Source organism: Microtus pennsylvanicus, chromosome 5, assembly GCF_037038515.1.
Source record: "Microtus pennsylvanicus isolate mMicPen1 chromosome 5, mMicPen1.hap1, whole genome shotgun sequence".
Classification (NCBI taxonomy): domain Eukaryota; kingdom Metazoa; phylum Chordata; class Mammalia; order Rodentia; family Cricetidae; genus Microtus; species Microtus pennsylvanicus.
In genome coordinates, this window is record NC_134583.1 from 131,797,803 (window position 1) to 131,816,285 (window position 18,483).

The window sequence follows — 18,483 nt, forward strand, 5'->3', positions numbered from 1 at the left end:
GAAGGGACTGTGGGAGACAGGAGGCATGATGTCAGGCACATCCACGTTCCACATCACTCACTGTTCTCTCTGCAAACAGAGACTGTGCATTTGTTTCCCAGCCTCCCAAATAATCACACAGAAACTATATTAATTACAGCAGGCTTTTTATTAACTAGCTCTTATATCTTAAATCAATTTCTATCAATCCTTTGGGGTTCCTGCTTCATGAAAGAGTCTGCCAGACATTCTGCAGGACACAGAAGAAAGTGACTGACAAACTGCCAATATAGGCAGAACTGTCTTTGAAATTTCCTTCTTCATGGAAAAGTCTGCCAGATACTATGGGTCTGTGGGCTGAAGATTGGATGCCCCAATGATAAAGAAGAACTTTGGGTGACTGTCTAGGCAGCAAGATGTCTCTGTCATTTCTAGAACTTTGAAAGTTGCTTACAATGCACTTCCTATTTACTTAGGTAATATGTCCTTCTGGGGTCTTTGAAGAGTTGAAGACAGGTAGTTATTGTAATAGTTTTCCTTAGTTATGATAAAAGATAGGTTAGATATAAAACTTTAGACTCACAAAGATAGGATATATGATAGAGTAATTTCTTTTATTACCAAATATAAATGGACTAAATATTGTAACTATAATTCTTGCTTGTAACTGTTTTGTAAAACCTTCCTTTTTAATTAGACAGAAAAGGGGAGTTGATGTGGGATGCCCTTCTGTATATGTGTTGCTTTCCTTGGTTGATGAATAAAGCTGTTTTGGCCAGTGGCTTAGCAGAGCAAAGCCAGGCAGAAAATCTGAACAGAGATTCATACAGAGAGAGTAGGCAGAGTCCAAGAGACACCATGTAGCTGCTGAAGGAGAAAGACACAAAAAAACTTACTGGTAGGCCATAGCCTCATGGTTATTCACAGATTAATAGAAATGGGTTAATTTAAGATATAAGAGCTAGCTAGAAATATGTGTGAACCATTGGCCAAAAAGTGTTGTAATTAATATAGTTTCTGTGTGATTATTTGGGTCTGGGCGGCCGGGAAACAAACCAACGGTCTCCAGATACATCTCTTCTCTCACTTAGCATGGCACAGTAATGCTATTCAACATTTCATTAACTGAATTTCAGTGTGCCATGTTCCTGGGGTACCTTAGCCTCTGGGGACGAGGTAGGACCATGCAGTTAGAAAGACTCATTCAAAGCACGGAATTTGCTTCTGCTGGGACTCACACTCCAGGACACAGATCAGGACACCCTGCGGGAGTCACGTCACACCCAGTGTGTCACGATAGTGCACTCATTGTAGCAGACACTCAGCGCTGTCACAGGATGAATCCTCTTCCCCTCCCTGTGCTTAGCCTGCTCCACTGACTTGTTTTTCTCTGAAAAGTCTCCTTAATGACAGATGGGACAGAGCTGCTGTTTCCTGCTTTAGGGGGATGAGTACTGTGAAGTGCTTTTCAGAGAAAACCCTTATCCCAGGGACGGTTGGGAAGGGCGCCATGTGAGATCTCCAGCGCTTTGGGAAACCTAAGTCAGCAAGGGACCTGAGGCCTGGGCAGAGACACAGACATGTGGCCGGTTCTCATAGGTCATGATCTGGGACAAATGGCCTTCGGTTTCTAGGGCTGAGTTAACATCTGAGATCCAAGCAAGCCTGGAGCAGCCTGTGAGCTGTGGCTAAATTAGGAAGAGGTACCCCTAGGCTCGCCTAGGAGCCTGACAGGGGCCCTGGAGCAGTTGGGGGCAGGGTGCGGGGATCTGGTGCACAGCTGGGGACAAGCTGTGCAGATGCACACTGCCAGTTCTCCCTCCACCTTATCAGCCTTAGAAGCCCGTCATCCGTGGGTTTAGCTGCTCCTGGCGGCAGGGTGAGCCCCTGTTGTTCACACCCCCATGGCTGGTAAAGACAGGAACCAATCTTCACCCCCCAAAGGTTCTAAGATAATGAGGCAAGCTCAGTAAACACCCACCACGTTGTAAGCTTGTTGAGAGATTTCCATCTAGAAGCATATTCTGCTGTTTGCTTTGGGAGGGAACTGTAATGAATGCTGGCTCCCGTGGCTGAACGTCAGACCGACAGGAATGGTGATGGCCTTATCTCACCTGGCAGTGCGCTAGCAGGTTTTAATTCCACAAATCACACGGTGGTGTAATTTGATTTGATGATTTAAATGCAAGATTTTTTTTGAAAGAGAAATTAAAATTGGCAAGAGAAAGTGGTTCCTGGAAAGAATAGCAGGTTTATAAGTAATTGAACCATAGAGAAGGTGAGTGTAGGGTCTCAGGAACATCTTCCCAGGGAGGGACTTTGGGGTTCCAGGAGGTGGGTTGTATCTTTTGCAAGGTGGGTTTGAAGACCCCAGCCTGAGAGAAGTCTCCTTAGCAGAAGCACTGTTGATATTTGATGTCCCTGGTCTCTACCCCAGGATGCCACCACCTGCCCCTTCTCCTACTCCCAGGTCTGACAAAAAAAAATGTATCTGGCTGTGTTTGTAAGAGGGGATGGTCACCTCCAGCCATTGCCTAGAGCAACGGAGAATTCATTTTTCTGTCTGTAAGGCACTGAGTTACTATGTGCACAGAAAGTAGCAGGTTTCCTCACCCTATCCAGTTCTACAGAACTTAGCAGGCAAGTCCAGAGAGTGTGGGTTTGCTGGCCGAGTCAGTGTGCTGGTCCTTGTGACTACATTGCTGTCTGTGACTCTAAAATTTAGAAACGTAGACAAATAAAACAAAACAAACCATCAGCAGTAACAGCAACAGGAAAATGGGGACGTGAACGGGGCCAGGAGGCTTTGGAATTTTCTTAAAAATGCAGCGCAGGCTTAGCCCAAGACCGCCTCCTTGAGGTAGTCTCCCGGGACCTCTGCGTAGAGCTGGCCTGGGTGCTGGTATGTGAAGAGGCTGAGAACACGCGGCATAACCGTAGACTGATATTGTTTGCCATTTACACTCAGCGTGTGTAATGCGGTAGGAATGGCTCTCGGCGGCATGTGACCCTCCTTGCAGACGGTAGGCAGTGCCCGGGACGCTCTTTCTCTTTCGCTGGTTCGCTTGCTTTATCCCACCCGCACCCCCCCTCCTCTGCCCCTTCCCAGACTCGTGAGAGTTTAAGTGGATGGAGGCTTGTCATGGCTGGCATGCGGAAAGCGGGTAGAATGCTGTTGGAATTTCCTAGGGAGGTACATGTGCGACACCCAAAATGACCCCCAGCTTCGGTGGCCGCAGGTCAGCCCTTCATGCCAGGTGCCCTGGTCTGTTTCTGAAAGGTAAGGTCGCATGACATCACTTTACCTTTCCCCAGCCCAAGGGGGGGGGGCTACGTCAAGGGGTTTGTTTTATCCTCCAGTTCAGGCGGCGCTTTGGACCATGTTCTTGGCGCAAACTCTCTGGGCATGAGTATGCGATTTGTTGGGATCTCCACACCCTCTTGTTTAAAAGAATTTTAATAAATTATTCCCAAGGGCGGTTTAACATGTGACCTCAAGCAGCACCTCATGACCCTGGTGAAATCAGCAATCCGATGTCAGTAAGTCTAGAGGAATCAGATTGCACTCTGATCAGATCTGAGAGACTGAAAGTAGACACTTTCAGAACCCCGAAACCTTAGGAGCGCTGGGGATCTCTTCGGTTGAGGTGCCTGGGCTTATGTATGGCATTTTCCGGCATGGAATATGAGCAGGAAGGTGTTTGAAATGGTCAGCAATGTTGAGTACAGACTCAGACCCGTTCTGACCCGGGAGGCGAATGCCATGGTAACGGTTTAGAAGCTGGGGAAATTTTGCCACGAGATACTCTCTTGTGAATTTTTTCTAAGCACCCCTGAAGGTGGTCTCAATGGGAATTTCAGTGACCTTTAAGGAAAGTTTAAAAATTTAAGTAAAACAGTATTAAGAGTCTGCAAATAAACAAGCAGGTGCTTAAAAGTCGGCAGCGAGGTTCCAAGACATATTTGGATATGGGTGCTATGATCTGTTAGGCTCCGGCACAACCAGCCAGGACTCACCTTATTTTTAACTGATGTAATTAAAAGTGGCTTCAATGCCGACTTTCTGCTTGAAAGAGTGTAACAGAAGGTCTACACCCATAAAACAGCCTGAGAGATTATCTTGAACCATGAGATTTTTGTTTTGAACCTTAAAAACACCAAACAAATCATTATTTAGCTTCACTATTGGTTTCTGCCTTAAATGCATTAGAACCCTTTTTTCCTTCCCTGTCTTCTCTTTACTCCCACTCATTTTTTTTTGCAAAGATATCAGAAAGCTGAAGAGGGAGAACCGATGCTCACCCCTCCCCCACATGCGTACACCAACAGCTGTTGTGTATGATTTTGTGGAATCTGATATTTTGAACGAAACTACTTCCTTGCTTTCCATAGTAATATAATAATCAATTTTACCGTAGATGGCTGTGTACATTCAAGCGTGGGCTGCTCCCAATTAGCAATGCATGGGGTGGAAAGAGGGAGAGAGGCAGTTTCAAGTAAAAAGAAAGCCAGCCTTCAAGTTTCACCCTCAGGCAGGGCAGTTTGCAATCTGCTCGGATCTTAAAATACAGACTTGGTTTGTGGTGCTCAGGAAAATACTGTGAGGGACATGTGGACATGTAGCAGAGATGGTCCCGCCCTCTAACCGTGGCGGCAACTTTCATATGGTCATAGCTCTGTCTATAAGATAGAAGACAGACACCACTATCTTATCAGGCTTAATATTCTGAGCCTTGCAGAGGACCTAGGTTTTGTGGGTGACCTTCAGAAAGGGGTGTTCACTTCAGGAGCCATATACTTTCCCAATAAACAATTATATAGTTGATTACTCAGGTTATGACCTTATGTTCTTCTCAATGGAGGAAGCAGAATTTAAAGGAATTAGGCCACATATGTATTCCTGACACACACCCGGTACTGTCACCAACAGCCGGTTGTGCTGAGATCTGCGTCTCCATCGTCCTGAGAGACGGTCCTAAGTCTTGCCAGTTCCTCCTAGTCTGCACTGGGCCATGTGGGCAACTGGAGTTTGGAAGATTGTAGACTGCGGGAGATGTCTTAAAAGTACTTCTAATTCAGCCTTTGCTTCATGGTAGTGCTCTTGGCAGCTAACACCCCAGGGCTGGATCTCGGGATAATAAAATTCTTCAGAGGTGAGACCCAAGAGTCAGTATTTTAAAAAGTCCTTGATTCCAAAAATGCCACCAGATCTTGAGAGATGACAGCTTTAGGAAAACCCTCTTTCTTGTTTTATTTTTTGAGTGTTTTTTTATTCGGAAAGGCAGAGGTTGACAGCGTTGACTGGATCTCACAGGGGGCGGGAGTGTTAGAAGATTAATTGCTTGTGTTCCTTGAGATGACTTTTGCGGTGCCTGAAATTTGCAGAAAGAAACCCCTTCTCGGTGTGCTGGTGTGTCATCGGTGGAAGCGGCCTATTAAAGAGAGAGACTGAATTCCCACCCTCACCATATTCTTGGAATTCACAGCATTTCCTAAGCTATTCCAGCGCAGTGTTCTCAAGTATCACCTGGACTTGCTAGGGATGCTGACGTCCAGGCCTGCCTGAGGCCTCCTGAGCCCTCCTGAGCCAGAAGCTGGGCGAGCAGAACCCGGCACCCAGCACCTGTGTTCTGAGTTCTCCTGGAGCTCTGCAGAGTTTGTGAATTGCTGCTGTGATGTATAACCCCAACAGTGCCCTGTCACTAGCCTGTCTGGCCTTTGCGGTTTCACAGAGATCCCTGCCTTGTGCTTAGCTTTAAGTGCATCAGTCAGTTTCTGGGACAGGTAGTTCTAGGACAAGATCAGCTAGCTTGAGAACTTTTAAATGAATATAAAATTTTGTTTTAGTTTAAAATGGGCTTGAACTTCATAATAGTCTTGGGCATTCCCACAGAAAGTTCCAGCAGTGGCCAGGACTGAGAAGAGCGCTCAGAGAACACAGGGCCCTTTCTGTGCACACGGCTCATCTCCGAATCATGTAGATTACACACATCTCCTTGAATCACATGCTGAAGTGGCATTTTCTTCAGATTCAGCTAAAAGGGAAAATGAGAAAACAAATCTGTTAGTTGAATATTTTAGAATTTTATACTTGATATGGTTGGTGGTATTAACATAGTTTTGACAGTGTTCAAGGATTGATTCTAATCCAAATTCTCCCCAGAGATTCATCTTTCAAAGCTTTGTAATAATATACACACATGAGATATTTAGCTGGAGAAACAAATTGAGGATGTGATTCGTAACTGTTGTGTGTCCATGGAATAGAAACATTAATTAGTTCTGCATGTCTACCTGTTGCTGGGTACTGCGACACGGAATGGGTCATGTAATATCTGCTTTCAAATGATCATGGGATAATGGGGAAGCCAGACAGCTGATTCGGTGTTCAGTTTTGCAAGAGGGTGGTAAAGGGATGGAGAGTGGAGGGGCCTTCTGGAGCACACTGTGTGGGAAGTGAGAGAAGGCTGCCTGGACAAGGTGGGCTTCATTGTGAAGCCTGTTGCTTCTCCAGGGGCACGGGCAGATGGGTTTAGAACACACAATGGCGTGGACAAATCTGTACATATTGAATTCTACTGGAGCAGCATTGCCTAGAAACCCCGGACATTTAGCTCATGTTTATATATACAGGTGAACAGTTTGGCTTCTTAGGGACCTGTGCATTGGAGTTTCACACTTTAGAAGTAAAAAGCTTGATTTTCCTCTCAGCAGCCTAGCTGCCTCCAGGAAAGTGTCTCAGCCTAGAGGTCATCATATCTAATATTTCTGAGAAAACTGGGATAAATGTCCCCTAGTCCCAGAGTTTAGACCAATTTCTTAGATTTTAATTTTTATAAAACAAGTGAAATTCTACCTGAAAAACTACATCTCATACAAATCAATTCCAGCCCTGAAGGATCCCGGCTTCTTGCACTCTGAAAGCCCAGAGCAGGCTGGACAGACCTTCCCAGAGAGGACTGTAGGACACTCGGGCATTTCGCTCTCCACATCTTCTGAGAGAGTTAGGGAACTGCTGTGCCGGAATGCTTATCCCAGATTACAAGGGTAAAGAAAATGAAATAATTTCAAACATCCTGGCCTGCAACACAGGCATCCGAGCCAAGCCTCGTGCAGATGTTACAGTGGCCTCTTCAAAGGTATCCCCGGACCCCAGCCACAGCTAGTCTGTGGAAACGATCATCCCACTCGGCAAAGCACCTGCATGGCCACTTTGATCTCTGGGCGGTCTGTGCAGCAGAGGGCATTGTTGTAGCTGTGTGACAGATGAGGAAATTGAACCTCACAGTCATCCGATTTCAAAGGTGCAAGGGACCTCAGAGCCCTTTCCTTTCATCCCGCTTTCTCAGGAAAGTAGACTGCCCCGTGGACCCACAGGGAATAAATCTTGGTCTAGGACCAGGTCTGGGCCATCTAATGTTGCTTACTAATTTTCAATCCATTGTGACTGTGCTCAGTCCTGAAAGAAACTTAAGATGTGTGTGTTTTCTTGGGAGATTTTGTGGAAACTAGTCCTACATGCTGTTTTATGAGCACACACATGTAGACAAAGATTCATGTTTATACTTTTATATGTAGACAGATTCGAGCATAAACTGGTAGACATACAAGCCATCCATAATTGTCTCTGAGGAAATGAGGGTGGGACTGCACTGGGCAGCGTCTTGAAGGGGATGGCAGCATATATGGGGAGTTAGACAGGGTCTCAATATGTAGCCCAGGCTGGCCTCAAACTCTCCCTCTGATGCGTTGAGATAGCAGGCATGTGCTGCCTAGCTTGCCTGTGTTTACCTATGTATTTTTTATAAAAAAGGCTTATTTGAGTAAAAATGACTATAATGCCATCATTTGTTCAAGGGGGGATGGACAATGATTTTGTTAGACTCTTGCTACTTTTATATTTCTGAAATTCACAGAAAAATGCATATTAAATAAATCCCTTTCTTTAACGATTTTAAGTCATAAGCCAGGCATGGTGGCACAAGCCTTTAATCCCAGCACTCTGGAGGCAGAGACAGGCGGATCTCATAGTAAGTTCTAGGACAGCCAGGACTACATTGAGAGACCTTATTTCAAATAATGATAATAATAATAATAATTTCTTTATTTATTGATTTTTTTAAAGATAGGGTCTCACTATGTAGCTCTTGCTGACCTGGAATTTACTATATAGACCAGGCTGACTTCAAACTCACAGAGATTCACCTGCCTTTGCCTTCTGAGTGCCGGGATTAAAGGAATGTGTCGCCACTCCTGGTTCATAATTCTATAAAATAAACTATATTTTAAAGAAAGGAAATTGAGTAGCTGTGGATGCAGCTTAGTGGCAGACACACACCTCACACATGTCCACAATACTGCAAAACAAAAAGATCTTAAAAAGAAAACAATGGGGTATGAAAGAAAAAGACTAGTGTGTTTTTCTAGTGGTGGTGATGTTGGCCTGATTCTCACATACTTTCAGGCATGTCCAGTCCAGCCCTTGCCGACCACATGCAATCCCAGGATAGCTATGAATGAAACCCGGCTCATCGGGAGATGAGGGTTCCGTGTCTACCACGTCACCATGCCAAAAGCTTAGAAAGGTCTGTCCTCCGTGGCACTGGGAGAGTATGCTATTTTCTGCATGTGTTGCATTATCGTTTCTCTTCTGTATGTGCCGAGTCCTAATTGCTCTGGCAGGAAAGGCAGTCCCCACCCCTAACAGCCATAAAAACCACTAGGCCCCTTTTGTGAGAATTGCAAGCTGTCTGATAATAGTGGTACAGCCCACAGGGGACCAAAAGGCTGGGAATTGGATATCAAAGTCATGTAGGGAAATAGGGCCAAAAATACCGTTTTAGAAACTCCCTTTAGTGACTATGTAGACAGAAAACATATTGGTCCTATAGTTAAAGGACCTTTAGTTAATTCCGTTAGTCTGTGGATAACTTCCAGTGGCTCACTGTATCCTTTCTGGTCTTGTTCTTTTTGTTTGCTTTTGAAACAAAGTCTCACTATATAGCCCCAACTATGTTCAAACTCTCAATCCTCCTGCCTCAGCCTCCTGAGTGCTGGGATGACAAGTGCTTACCACCATGCCCGACCTGGAGTCTTCTTTATGTAAACAGGAAATGGTCACATTTGACCTTACTACCCATGTGGTTCTGGAGATTGGACCACTAGTGTGTGTGTGTATGTGTGTGTGTGTGTGTGTGTGTGTGTGTTATTAACCTACAAGTGAAAAGCACAGAACCAAAGAGCAGGAGGCTTATTGTTGATGCTATGAATCATCTCGAGAGCTGTCACAGTAATGTGACTCACCCTATGGTAATGTGGTGGCAAAGGCCCAAACACGGGTTAGCGGCATTGACCCGGTAAGCTTGAAATTAGTCACAGAGGCCTCGCCAGTGATGATCCAGCAGAAGCATTGTTTGTGAAGAGAGTGAGCACCAGCCGTGTCTCTGAGGAGAAGACTCCCCTGTCGAGTGCTGCCGGGCTGTGGGTTCCAGCCATGGCTTTGCTCTATCCAGGCCTGTGACTGGGGTTGACTCGTGTATGTCGCCAACGTCTCTGGCCTTCACTCTCATCCCTCTGTTGGATGAGTGGGTTGTGACCAGGTGATGGTCTCCAAGGCTTCTTCTCGCTCTTCAAGTCTAGGGTATTTAGCTAGCATTTGAACTTGCAGCCTGCACAGCCCCAGGATCACCATTACTGGCATCTTTATAACCTAGTATTTAGGGACCTCTCCGTGTGCCGCATGGTGTGATCCAGTCTCCGAGAGCGTTACAGTAGTAAATCCCCCCTATAATTAACATGCAGTTATTTCCATTGTTACGGCAGTGCAGGCAATGGGTACCAATCCAATCGGGGTGCACTTAGCTTTTCCACCTTCTTGCCTTTCTTTATATGTGAAACCCTTGCGCTCTTCTTGGCTGGTTCTGCAGCCTCGTCTACAAGAGCTAGTTCCGGGATAGGCATCAACGCTACAGAGAAACCCTGTCTCAAAAAAACCGTTGGTCAACTGTGAAATTACAGTGTTGTAGAAAAATGGGGGACGCTATGGCATTCTCACCTGGGGGGCATTGTTGAGTTTCTCTGTACCCATCTAAATTCTGGATATGTGTGCTCAAATGGAACTATGGAGCTGAAGAAAGATCTAGGAGATATTTAGTTTCCAGGAGACAGCAAAGGCCTGAGCCCCTCATTGCATATAGTTGGATTAGGCTCTTCTATCAGGAGCATCCATCCACCTGTGGACAGAATCCTCCTGCTCGGGGGTCACTCTGCTCACCTGGATCATAGTTCGTATCTTAGCACAAACAAAGAAGGGGAATATTCATGACACAGCCTGGAGAGTGAACTGAGCTTAACTGGGAGAGAGTTTACATCTCTGAATTGTTCTCTCAGAAGCCATCCTGCTTATTGTGAACAAAGTTGGTTTTGTTGGTTGGGCACTGACATACTTTTGGATTCTGCTGCTGGGTGGCTGGACATCACCAGGCAAGAGCCTGGGACTGAGCTGTTATGGTGACGGCTTGGACCTTCAGACAAACCCTTGTTGTTCAACAGCCCTGCAAATCTAGCACTGTCTGGCTTGGTTCACCCAACCACTGTGGCCACCATCTCTGCAGTTGGGCGCCACCCTACCCCTGCCCTGCCCTTCCCAGCAGCTGTCCTCCCCTTGTCTTCTGTTCTTCTCTCCACATTTACGTCTCTACATTCTTACTTCCTTCTTGTCTGTGAGGAAGATTTATCTTTGTTGGCAGAGCTCCCATGTTGCCTGTACGGAGGGTGACAACGATAAGGATACTATTGGTAGCGATAATACAACGGCAGAAATAATAATAGCAGTGGTCACTTGCTGTGTGGTAGGAACCATGCTAAACACTTTATGCACCCATCTACTCTCAGAGCAAGCCTGCAACTTAGCTACATCTGTCTTCCTTTTCATGATGAGGACCCCAGGCCCTAGAGAAGCTGAGTATTGTTCCAGAGACACTAGCTTATAAGAGGTAATGCTGGAATTCATACACGGTACGGTACCAACTGTCAAACCTGTATTTGCCTCTGAGCAAAGCCCCTCCTTCCCACTGTGATGCAATCACATAGATATGATTGACACTTCATTGGTATGACCGAATCAATGAGTTAACTCATTTTATCCCAACCTCTAGTGGCAAGGAGAGCATTCAAAGATGTGATACTTCCCACACAGAGGACTATTTCCTGAAAGGAATTTGTTCCCATTCACCTGGGAAATGCCTTCCCCAAGAACGTTCTGCAGCATGCTACAGCAACGCGGAATCTGGCAGTTTCCACAGTACTCAGAGAACAGTTTACCTTTATGTCCCTTCAATTAGAAATGAATAATTTTAAAAAATGGGTATACTGTTTGGAAGGCTGAGGCAGAAACATCACTGCAAATCTGAAGGTAATCTAGTTCTCCACAGTCAGCACGAAGCCAACTAGTGTCAATGGCTAGACCTGCCTCTAACTACATAGACAGGGGCACGGAGGTGCAGGGAGCGAGCCTTTTCCTTTCTCACTGCTACAGAGCTGCTGAGAGACAAGTTGAGACTAGGACCCATAAAGCTTGATCCCCAGCTTTTCAATGAAGATCTTTTCCTCTTAGAAGAATATGTTACTTAGACATGTTTGTGGCTATAACAAAAATGTTCAAGAAAACCAATTTTTATTGAAAGGGGTTCATATGCCGTGGTACACATGTAATGGTCAGAGGACAATTTGTGGGAGTCTGTTTTCTCCTCCTACCACATGGGTCCCGGGGATCGAACTCAGAGAGTCAGGTTTGGAGGTCAGTGCCTTTATCTGTTGAGCCAACTCCCAAGCCTGAGAAAACGGTTTAAGGGAGGAGAGATCCACTTCAGCTCCAGAAGCCTCTGGCTGTGCTGGCTCACACTGTTCTTTCCGGGCCTGCAGTGAAGCAAAGCATGATGGTAGCGAGAGCATGCTGGGACAGCTGGTCCTTGATGGTGGCTGGGGGCAGAGTCAGGTTAGAATGAACTATGGCAGAATAAACCCTTGAAAGACATGTTTCTGGTGACCCCTTCCAACACCCCTCTTAGGTGTGAGCTGAGTCAATGGATCAGTTAATCAGTTGATGAGGTTAGCACCCTCATGTTCAACCCCCCCCCCCCAACAATGTCACCAGCAGGGACCAAACCAACTCCTGAGTTCCCTAGGGACACTCCCTATGTAAGCCTTAGGAAGTGATAACAAGTGCTTCACACAAAGTCAGCTCACAGTGCTACTAAAATGACATGTCATGTGTTGAAGGTGTCGCAGCAGATAGCTACAGAACTGTTTCTGCTGCTCATGGGAACATCAGTGTGGCCAGAGTTGAATCCCCAACCCTGTAAAAGAGTACCCCAGACCACGCTCCACCTTGTGGGGGCTTCTCCTCCCAAATCCCATTTCCAGTAGGTGGGTGTAGATGGAAGTTTCTGTCCTGCCTGGCCTGTAACCATTCAGTACCAACAAGACACAGAGGCTTATATTAATTATAAACTGTTTGGTCTATTAGCTCAGGCTTATTATTAACTAGCTCTTACAACTTAAACTAACCCATAATTCTTATCTATGTTTAGCCATGTGGCTTGGTACCTTTTTTCAGTAAGGCATTCTCATCTTGCTTTCTTTGTGTCTGGGTAGCAACTGCCTTTCCTCTTCCCAGAATTCTCCTAGTCTGATTGCCCCACCTATACCTCCTGCCTGGCAACTGGCCAACCAGCATTTTATTAAACAAATATGGGTGACAAATCTTTACAGGGTACAAGAACATTATCCAGTAGCAGGTGGTACTGTGTCTGGGCTGTGCTTGGAGGAGCATTCTGTTTTCAGACCCCCCGGAAGTAGGTCTTTGGTTGGCAGGCACTTATACCAAGTCATTGCCCAGGTCTCCGTTCAGTGATATGCTAGTTCTCTCTCTTAGTCCTTGTTTCCATTCATTCCCCAGGAGACACTGGTGGGAGCCAGAGAGCCAAGGGTCAGTGTAGGCCTTGGAGAAGAGCCGAAGTGAGTTAAATGCATATCATTTAAGCAGGCGGTCTTCTTTAAGCATTGTTGTTGCTAAGGTAGGATAGGGCCTCACGGTGTAGCACAAAGCTGGCTCTAAATTCCTGTGATTCACTTGCCTTAGTCAGTCGAGTTCTGGGATTATAGGGACATGCTGCCATGTCCAGTTTGCGACATGAATGGGTTTTGGTTTCTCTCTCTCTCTTCCCCCCCACCTCTCTCTGTATGTGTTTGCACATAGAGAGCAGAAGAGGGCATGGAATCCCCTGGTGCTAGAGTTACGGGTAGTTTGGAGCTGTCTGGCTTGAGTGCTGGGAACTGAAACGCGGTCCTTTGCAAAAGAGGCAGCCGCTCTGAAGTGTTGAGCCATCTCTCCAGACACAGCACTGTTTCTATTTAACAAGCTAAAAAACTGCTCTGGGAGAGTCCAGAGTAGAGCCAGCACAGTGGGCTTAAGGGCTCCCTGGAATCTTTCCTCAGTGCCTTCGCCCCATTTCAAAGTTGCTGCCCTCAGGGCTGTCTTTGTTCTCCGTCAGCCTTTCCTTAAGTGATGGCTTGTTTAACAGCGTGTGCCACTGCACCTGCATGCAACCCATTTCTACTGCATCTTGCTTGGACAATCAGCTGGGACAACAGTCATACTCACTTTCCACACGGCAGCATGAGAAACCTCTACAGGCAGGTTCTCCTCCATATCTCTTAACCTTCTATATCATGAGGTTGGCTAGTTTGCCTTTATGTAATATTTTAGTTTGAAACTCTTCAGGGAAATGCTGCTTTAATTAACTTTTTTTCTAAGCAGACTACTAAATTTTAAATCTAATTATATACTGTGAATTTGTTGTAACAGTTAATGACTCAGAGATAAAACCTTGGGCTGGGGCCGTGGAGCCCTCCCAAGCCTCTTGATAGACTAGGGCCTGTACGGTCAGCTGCTGCTTCTGTGAGTGGGGACCAGACTCAGGGAGGGCATGTGATGGGCACTGTCACTCTGGGTGAGGTGCACGTGAACCCCTATGCTGTGTACTGCCCGGATTCTGCATCTGCTGGTGATGGCCACACATGGTGTAGACAAGAAAACGTGTATCAAATCCTGCGCCACCTATTCATTCTCTGGACAGGACATCCTTGGTCACTGCCTCTGGAGAATGGGAGCAGGGGTGCAGGAGAGGACCAGCTAGCCAGGTGTGGTGGCATATACCTTTAACCCCAGCATTTGGGGCGTGGGGCAGAGGCAGGCAGATTTCTGTGAGTTCAAGGGTAGTCTGGTCTACACCGTGAGCTCTAGGACAGCCTGCACTGTGTAGAGAGACCCTATCTCAAAGAAAGGAAGGACGTGCCAGCATGGTGTGTTTTCCCAGGTCTTAGGGAATGCCCTGCATGTATTGCATGTGGAAGGTACTCCGTGCCCCTCTGAGCGATGGGGTGACTCGTGCGTCAGGCCGGGTGATTGCAATCAGTCATTCAAGGGAGAGGAGGATAGATAGCCCTGGGCCTTGGTTAGGCTTTTCCAAGCTAAGGTGATTCTCCCAGGCACTGGAAGCTGGATGATCCTGGTTCTCACTGAGGTTTCACCAGCGGCCACCTGTGTGACATGGGACAAGTTAACTTTTGTGTGTGGTGATAAGGGATTGAGAGTGGCGAGTGCCAGCATCCTGCAGTCCCAAGCTTTCCCTGTTTGCTGTTGTCCTCGCGAATAAAGTGAGCTGGCTTTTAAGAGTCCGCTGTGTTGGGGTGCACCATGTAGCTGGGTTGGTAAAAGAAGGGGGGCTCTCCAAGATGAAATTTTAAGGCCGATGTGGAAGCAGGAAGGTCCAGCCTCTCTAATGGACTGAACCCCGAAAGTCATACAAAGACATACTTATTGTTACCCAAACTATTTCCTCATACCAAGGTCCCTAATCTAATTCACATGTCTTACTGAAGGACAGCATCACAGGCCCTCATGACTTTGGTCCTTTATTATGTATTGTTTGAAATACACAATAATACAAGAGCCTCAGGTGTGCCTGGAATGTCTTGTGACCAAAGTCATGGGACTGCGGCGGCCGTGTTCCTTCAGTAAAACAATTCTACAAATCGTGGAAAACAATCACTGTTTTGCACAAGGATTCTTCAAGGTCAAAAACAAAACAGCTGTTCATTCTAACATCTATCTCAGGTACACTGACTCTGCTAAATCCCTACTGGGAAATTCTTTGGTGGGCTTAGCTTCCCGACCTCTTGGATCGTCCCCTCATGTCCTCTGTGCTACCCAGGCTCCTAGCAAGATCTGTTCATCCCCACAACACCCAGGCAGTGCCTAGGCCCACCCCAGCTTCTCTAAGCAGAATCACCCTTAGAGTCTGGGTGTTTTGGGAAAACTGTATTCATTTCCTGTTGCCGCGGCAATAAAGCACCACTCGTTTGATAGTGCAAGGCCATATAACTTTATTACATATCTGGAAGTCAGATTCTAAGATCAGCCTCAGTAGATTTAAAGTCAAAGTGTCCGCAGGGCTGCCATCTGCCCAGGCTCTTCAGGAACCTCCCTATCCCCTCTTTTTTGGAATTTCTTAAGGCTGCCTATGCTGTTTGGCCCACAGTCCCGTCCTCCACTTCCCAAACACCAGTGCATCGTTTTCTCTTTCTCTGGTCCCTGTTTTCATCTTCTCTCCCTGACTCCCGCCCTCATCACTTTTATGATTATACCGAGCAGGCCTTGGTAACATCCAGGCAATCTTCTCTCAGCTCAAGGTCCTTAATCTAATCACCATGCAAAGTCCTTGTTACCATGGAAGGTGACTCTCATGGGCTCTGAAGATTAGACCGTGAATGTCTTTGTGGGGCCATGATTCAATTATCTATCCAATTTCTCTTAAAAATAAGAAAATATTTAGTTATTTTTATGTGTCTGGGTGTTTTGCCTGCATGTATGTCTGTGTACCATGTGTGCGGAACCCCCTGGAGCTGGAGTTACTGAGAGTTATGAGATGCCATGTGCTTTCTGGGCATTGAACCTTGGTCCTCTGAAAGAGCAGCCAGGGAGGGGTCCTAACTGCTGAGCCGTTCTCCAGCCTCTGTTTGGTTTCAAAATCTAGACTTGGAGAGGAGTGTGTTGAAATGCCTGTGCTGTGGCGGGGTGGTGAGTACACAGCTGTTCAACGGCAAACTCCATTTAGGAGCTGTGCACTAGACTCTCCCTTTTGAACTGTTCGAGGTACCTTATCTACATAAAGTATGTTCTGCCCACATCTCCCAACTGCCAGGTTCCATAAGCCACAGCCATTATCTTCTTCCTTATTTTGTTCCTGGCAGTTACCACATACACCCAAGAGTGAGGAAGTCTTCTGGGAAAAAGCAAGAAGCTCCAAGACTCACTGCTCCCCCCCCCCCCCCGAGATTGGTTCTTTACACAAATGAGAAAGTAACAGCGCTGTCTTCATCTGGCTCTGAAATGTGTTTGTATTAGGATTTGCGTGTGGGTGTGCCTCGTGTTCTGGGGACGCTCTTCAAACAGAGCAGTAAAACCTTGAAATAGACACTCCAAGAACACTGTAAGCATATAAATGTCATCCGCCCTCCCCTCTCTCCCTCCCTCCCTCCCTTCCTTTTTTTTGAGACAGAAGACTCAAACCTAGTCTATCCTCAAACTCAAGTACTCAGTACTAGCCTTGAGTTACCTGACCCTTCTTTCTCTACCTTTTAAGTGCTGGGCTTACAGGTGTGTACTGCCACCTAGCCTGGCTAGGTTATTAACCCTTCAGGTAAAGGGTTTTAGGGCTTTTGCCCCACTTCAATAACAATTCATCTTTTTCTGATCTAAGATTTTGGTTTAAAAGGGCTATTCTGTGTGGATGATTTGTGTGAAATCACTTCTGTGTAAGGTTCAATAAAACTGGGCACAGTGAGAATTTGCAAGATAAAGCAGAAGCTGGAAACATCTGGTTCTTGGTCTGCTTGTGTGCCTGATCTGAACAGTGTGGTTCTGATCTGCTTGCGTGCCTGATCTGAATGGTGCGGCTCTGGTCTGCTTGTGTACCTGATCCGAACGGTGCGGTTCTGCAGCCATTCCCGTATCTGACTTACACACCTGCTGCGTGGTGGCTTTCCTTACTGGGAGATGGTTCTTCCTCACGTAGCCTTTCAACACCCAAGAGGAGAACTTCTACCAAGAACTTGCTCCAGCCCAGAATTCAAGTTTTAAAAACACAGCTGCCCTCCCTGGGGAAAACATAGCCAACTTTGTGTTCCTCCGCTCACAGCAACCACGTTGGCACCTCATTAGCGCCTTGTTTGCGAGGACAGTCTGTGTGGGGACAAGCCTGGGGGAAGAGCTGGCCCTGTGCTGGCAAGTTTGGGGAAGCTGAATCAGCCTTCTAAGTCTCAGTGGTACACAAGTCGTAACCATGCATCTGACAGGACCATCCCTCCTTTCGGTTCATCTTGACTGCGTCAACAGTTGTTGGCCCCTCTCACTCTGTTCTTGCTGGGATTGTCGTGCCACCCAAGGGCCCCGCAAAGCTTGGCTGCCACCTGCACAGTCCCCAGAGGGAAAAGGCCCAGAATACCATTAGCATCGTTCCTCCTCTTTCCCCATATCTCAAAACGCAGCCAAGTCTCAGAGTCCAGCATGATTCCTCACACAACAGGGAAAGAGGAGCAAAGCCTTTTTTAAAAAATCTGGCATGAGCCGGGCGATGGTGGCGCACGCCTTTAATCCCAGCACTCGGGAGGCAGAGGCAGGCGGATCTCTGTGAGTTCGAGACCAGCCTGGTCTACTGAGCTAGTTCCAGGACAGGCTCCAAAGCCACAAAGAAACCCTGTCTCGAAAAACCAAAATAAATAAATAAATAAATAAATAAAAATAAAATAAAATAAAAATAAAAAAAAATCTGGCATGGCAGTGTGTTTTGTTCTTGTACTTAAGTGCGGCTGTAGCTAGTGCTGTGGGATCTCACTTCAAACACGCAAGAGCCCAGGAGGATGCACACGGGGCCCAGAGGGTTCCACTTTAATTGTGGGGTTGGGGTTGGGTCCCACAGGCTGAACCCACTTTCCTCAATCACAGTGAGGGTTCAGAACTCTACCTTCTTGCTTTACAAAACTGAAATGAAAATGACCTATCCAGTGTGACCCCTGAGAATGCACCAAGCCCTCAGAGGTCACGAGCATCACCGGGTAAGCTCACATAGTCTCGCTGTCTCTCTGCCTCCTCCCAGAGAAACCTAAGCATTCCTCAAAGGAGCACTGGAGAGGGAGGTGTGGCCTGCCACACCCTTGTTTGTCTGCCTTTTTCTCCTCTCCCTAACCCGCCCCCAGCCTCTTCGCTGTCTCTGTCTTTCCCTCCCTGTTTTATTATATTGAGCTTTTACTGCCCAGTGCTCGTGACAGCAGAGACGGGAGGACACAGCTGTGTGTCCCTTTCCAGCTTCATCTTCCTAAGCAGTTTGATTATGCAGGCTGCCTGGTCCATCAGTCTGGACTCCAGATTTCACAACCCCATTC

General features: G+C 46.7%; 1 protein-coding gene across 4 annotated transcripts in view; it reads left to right on the top strand.

The window, feature by feature from the left end:
- The window catches only part of Rbm20 (RNA binding motif protein 20), a 183,179-nt gene that overhangs the window by 105,014 nt on the left and 59,682 nt on the right, over positions 1–18,483 (top strand). The window contains exon 1 of one of the 4 annotated variants that reach the window (XM_075974386.1): positions 3,078–3,259. The exons of the other annotated variants lie outside the window; for them this stretch is intronic. Within the exon in view, the coding sequence (XP_075830501.1) occupies positions 3,177–3,259 (83 nt within the window). The 5' untranslated portion in view covers positions 3,078–3,176. Of the gene's footprint in view, positions 1–3,077; positions 3,260–18,483 lie in introns of those variants that run through there. 4 annotated transcript variants of the gene reach the window in all.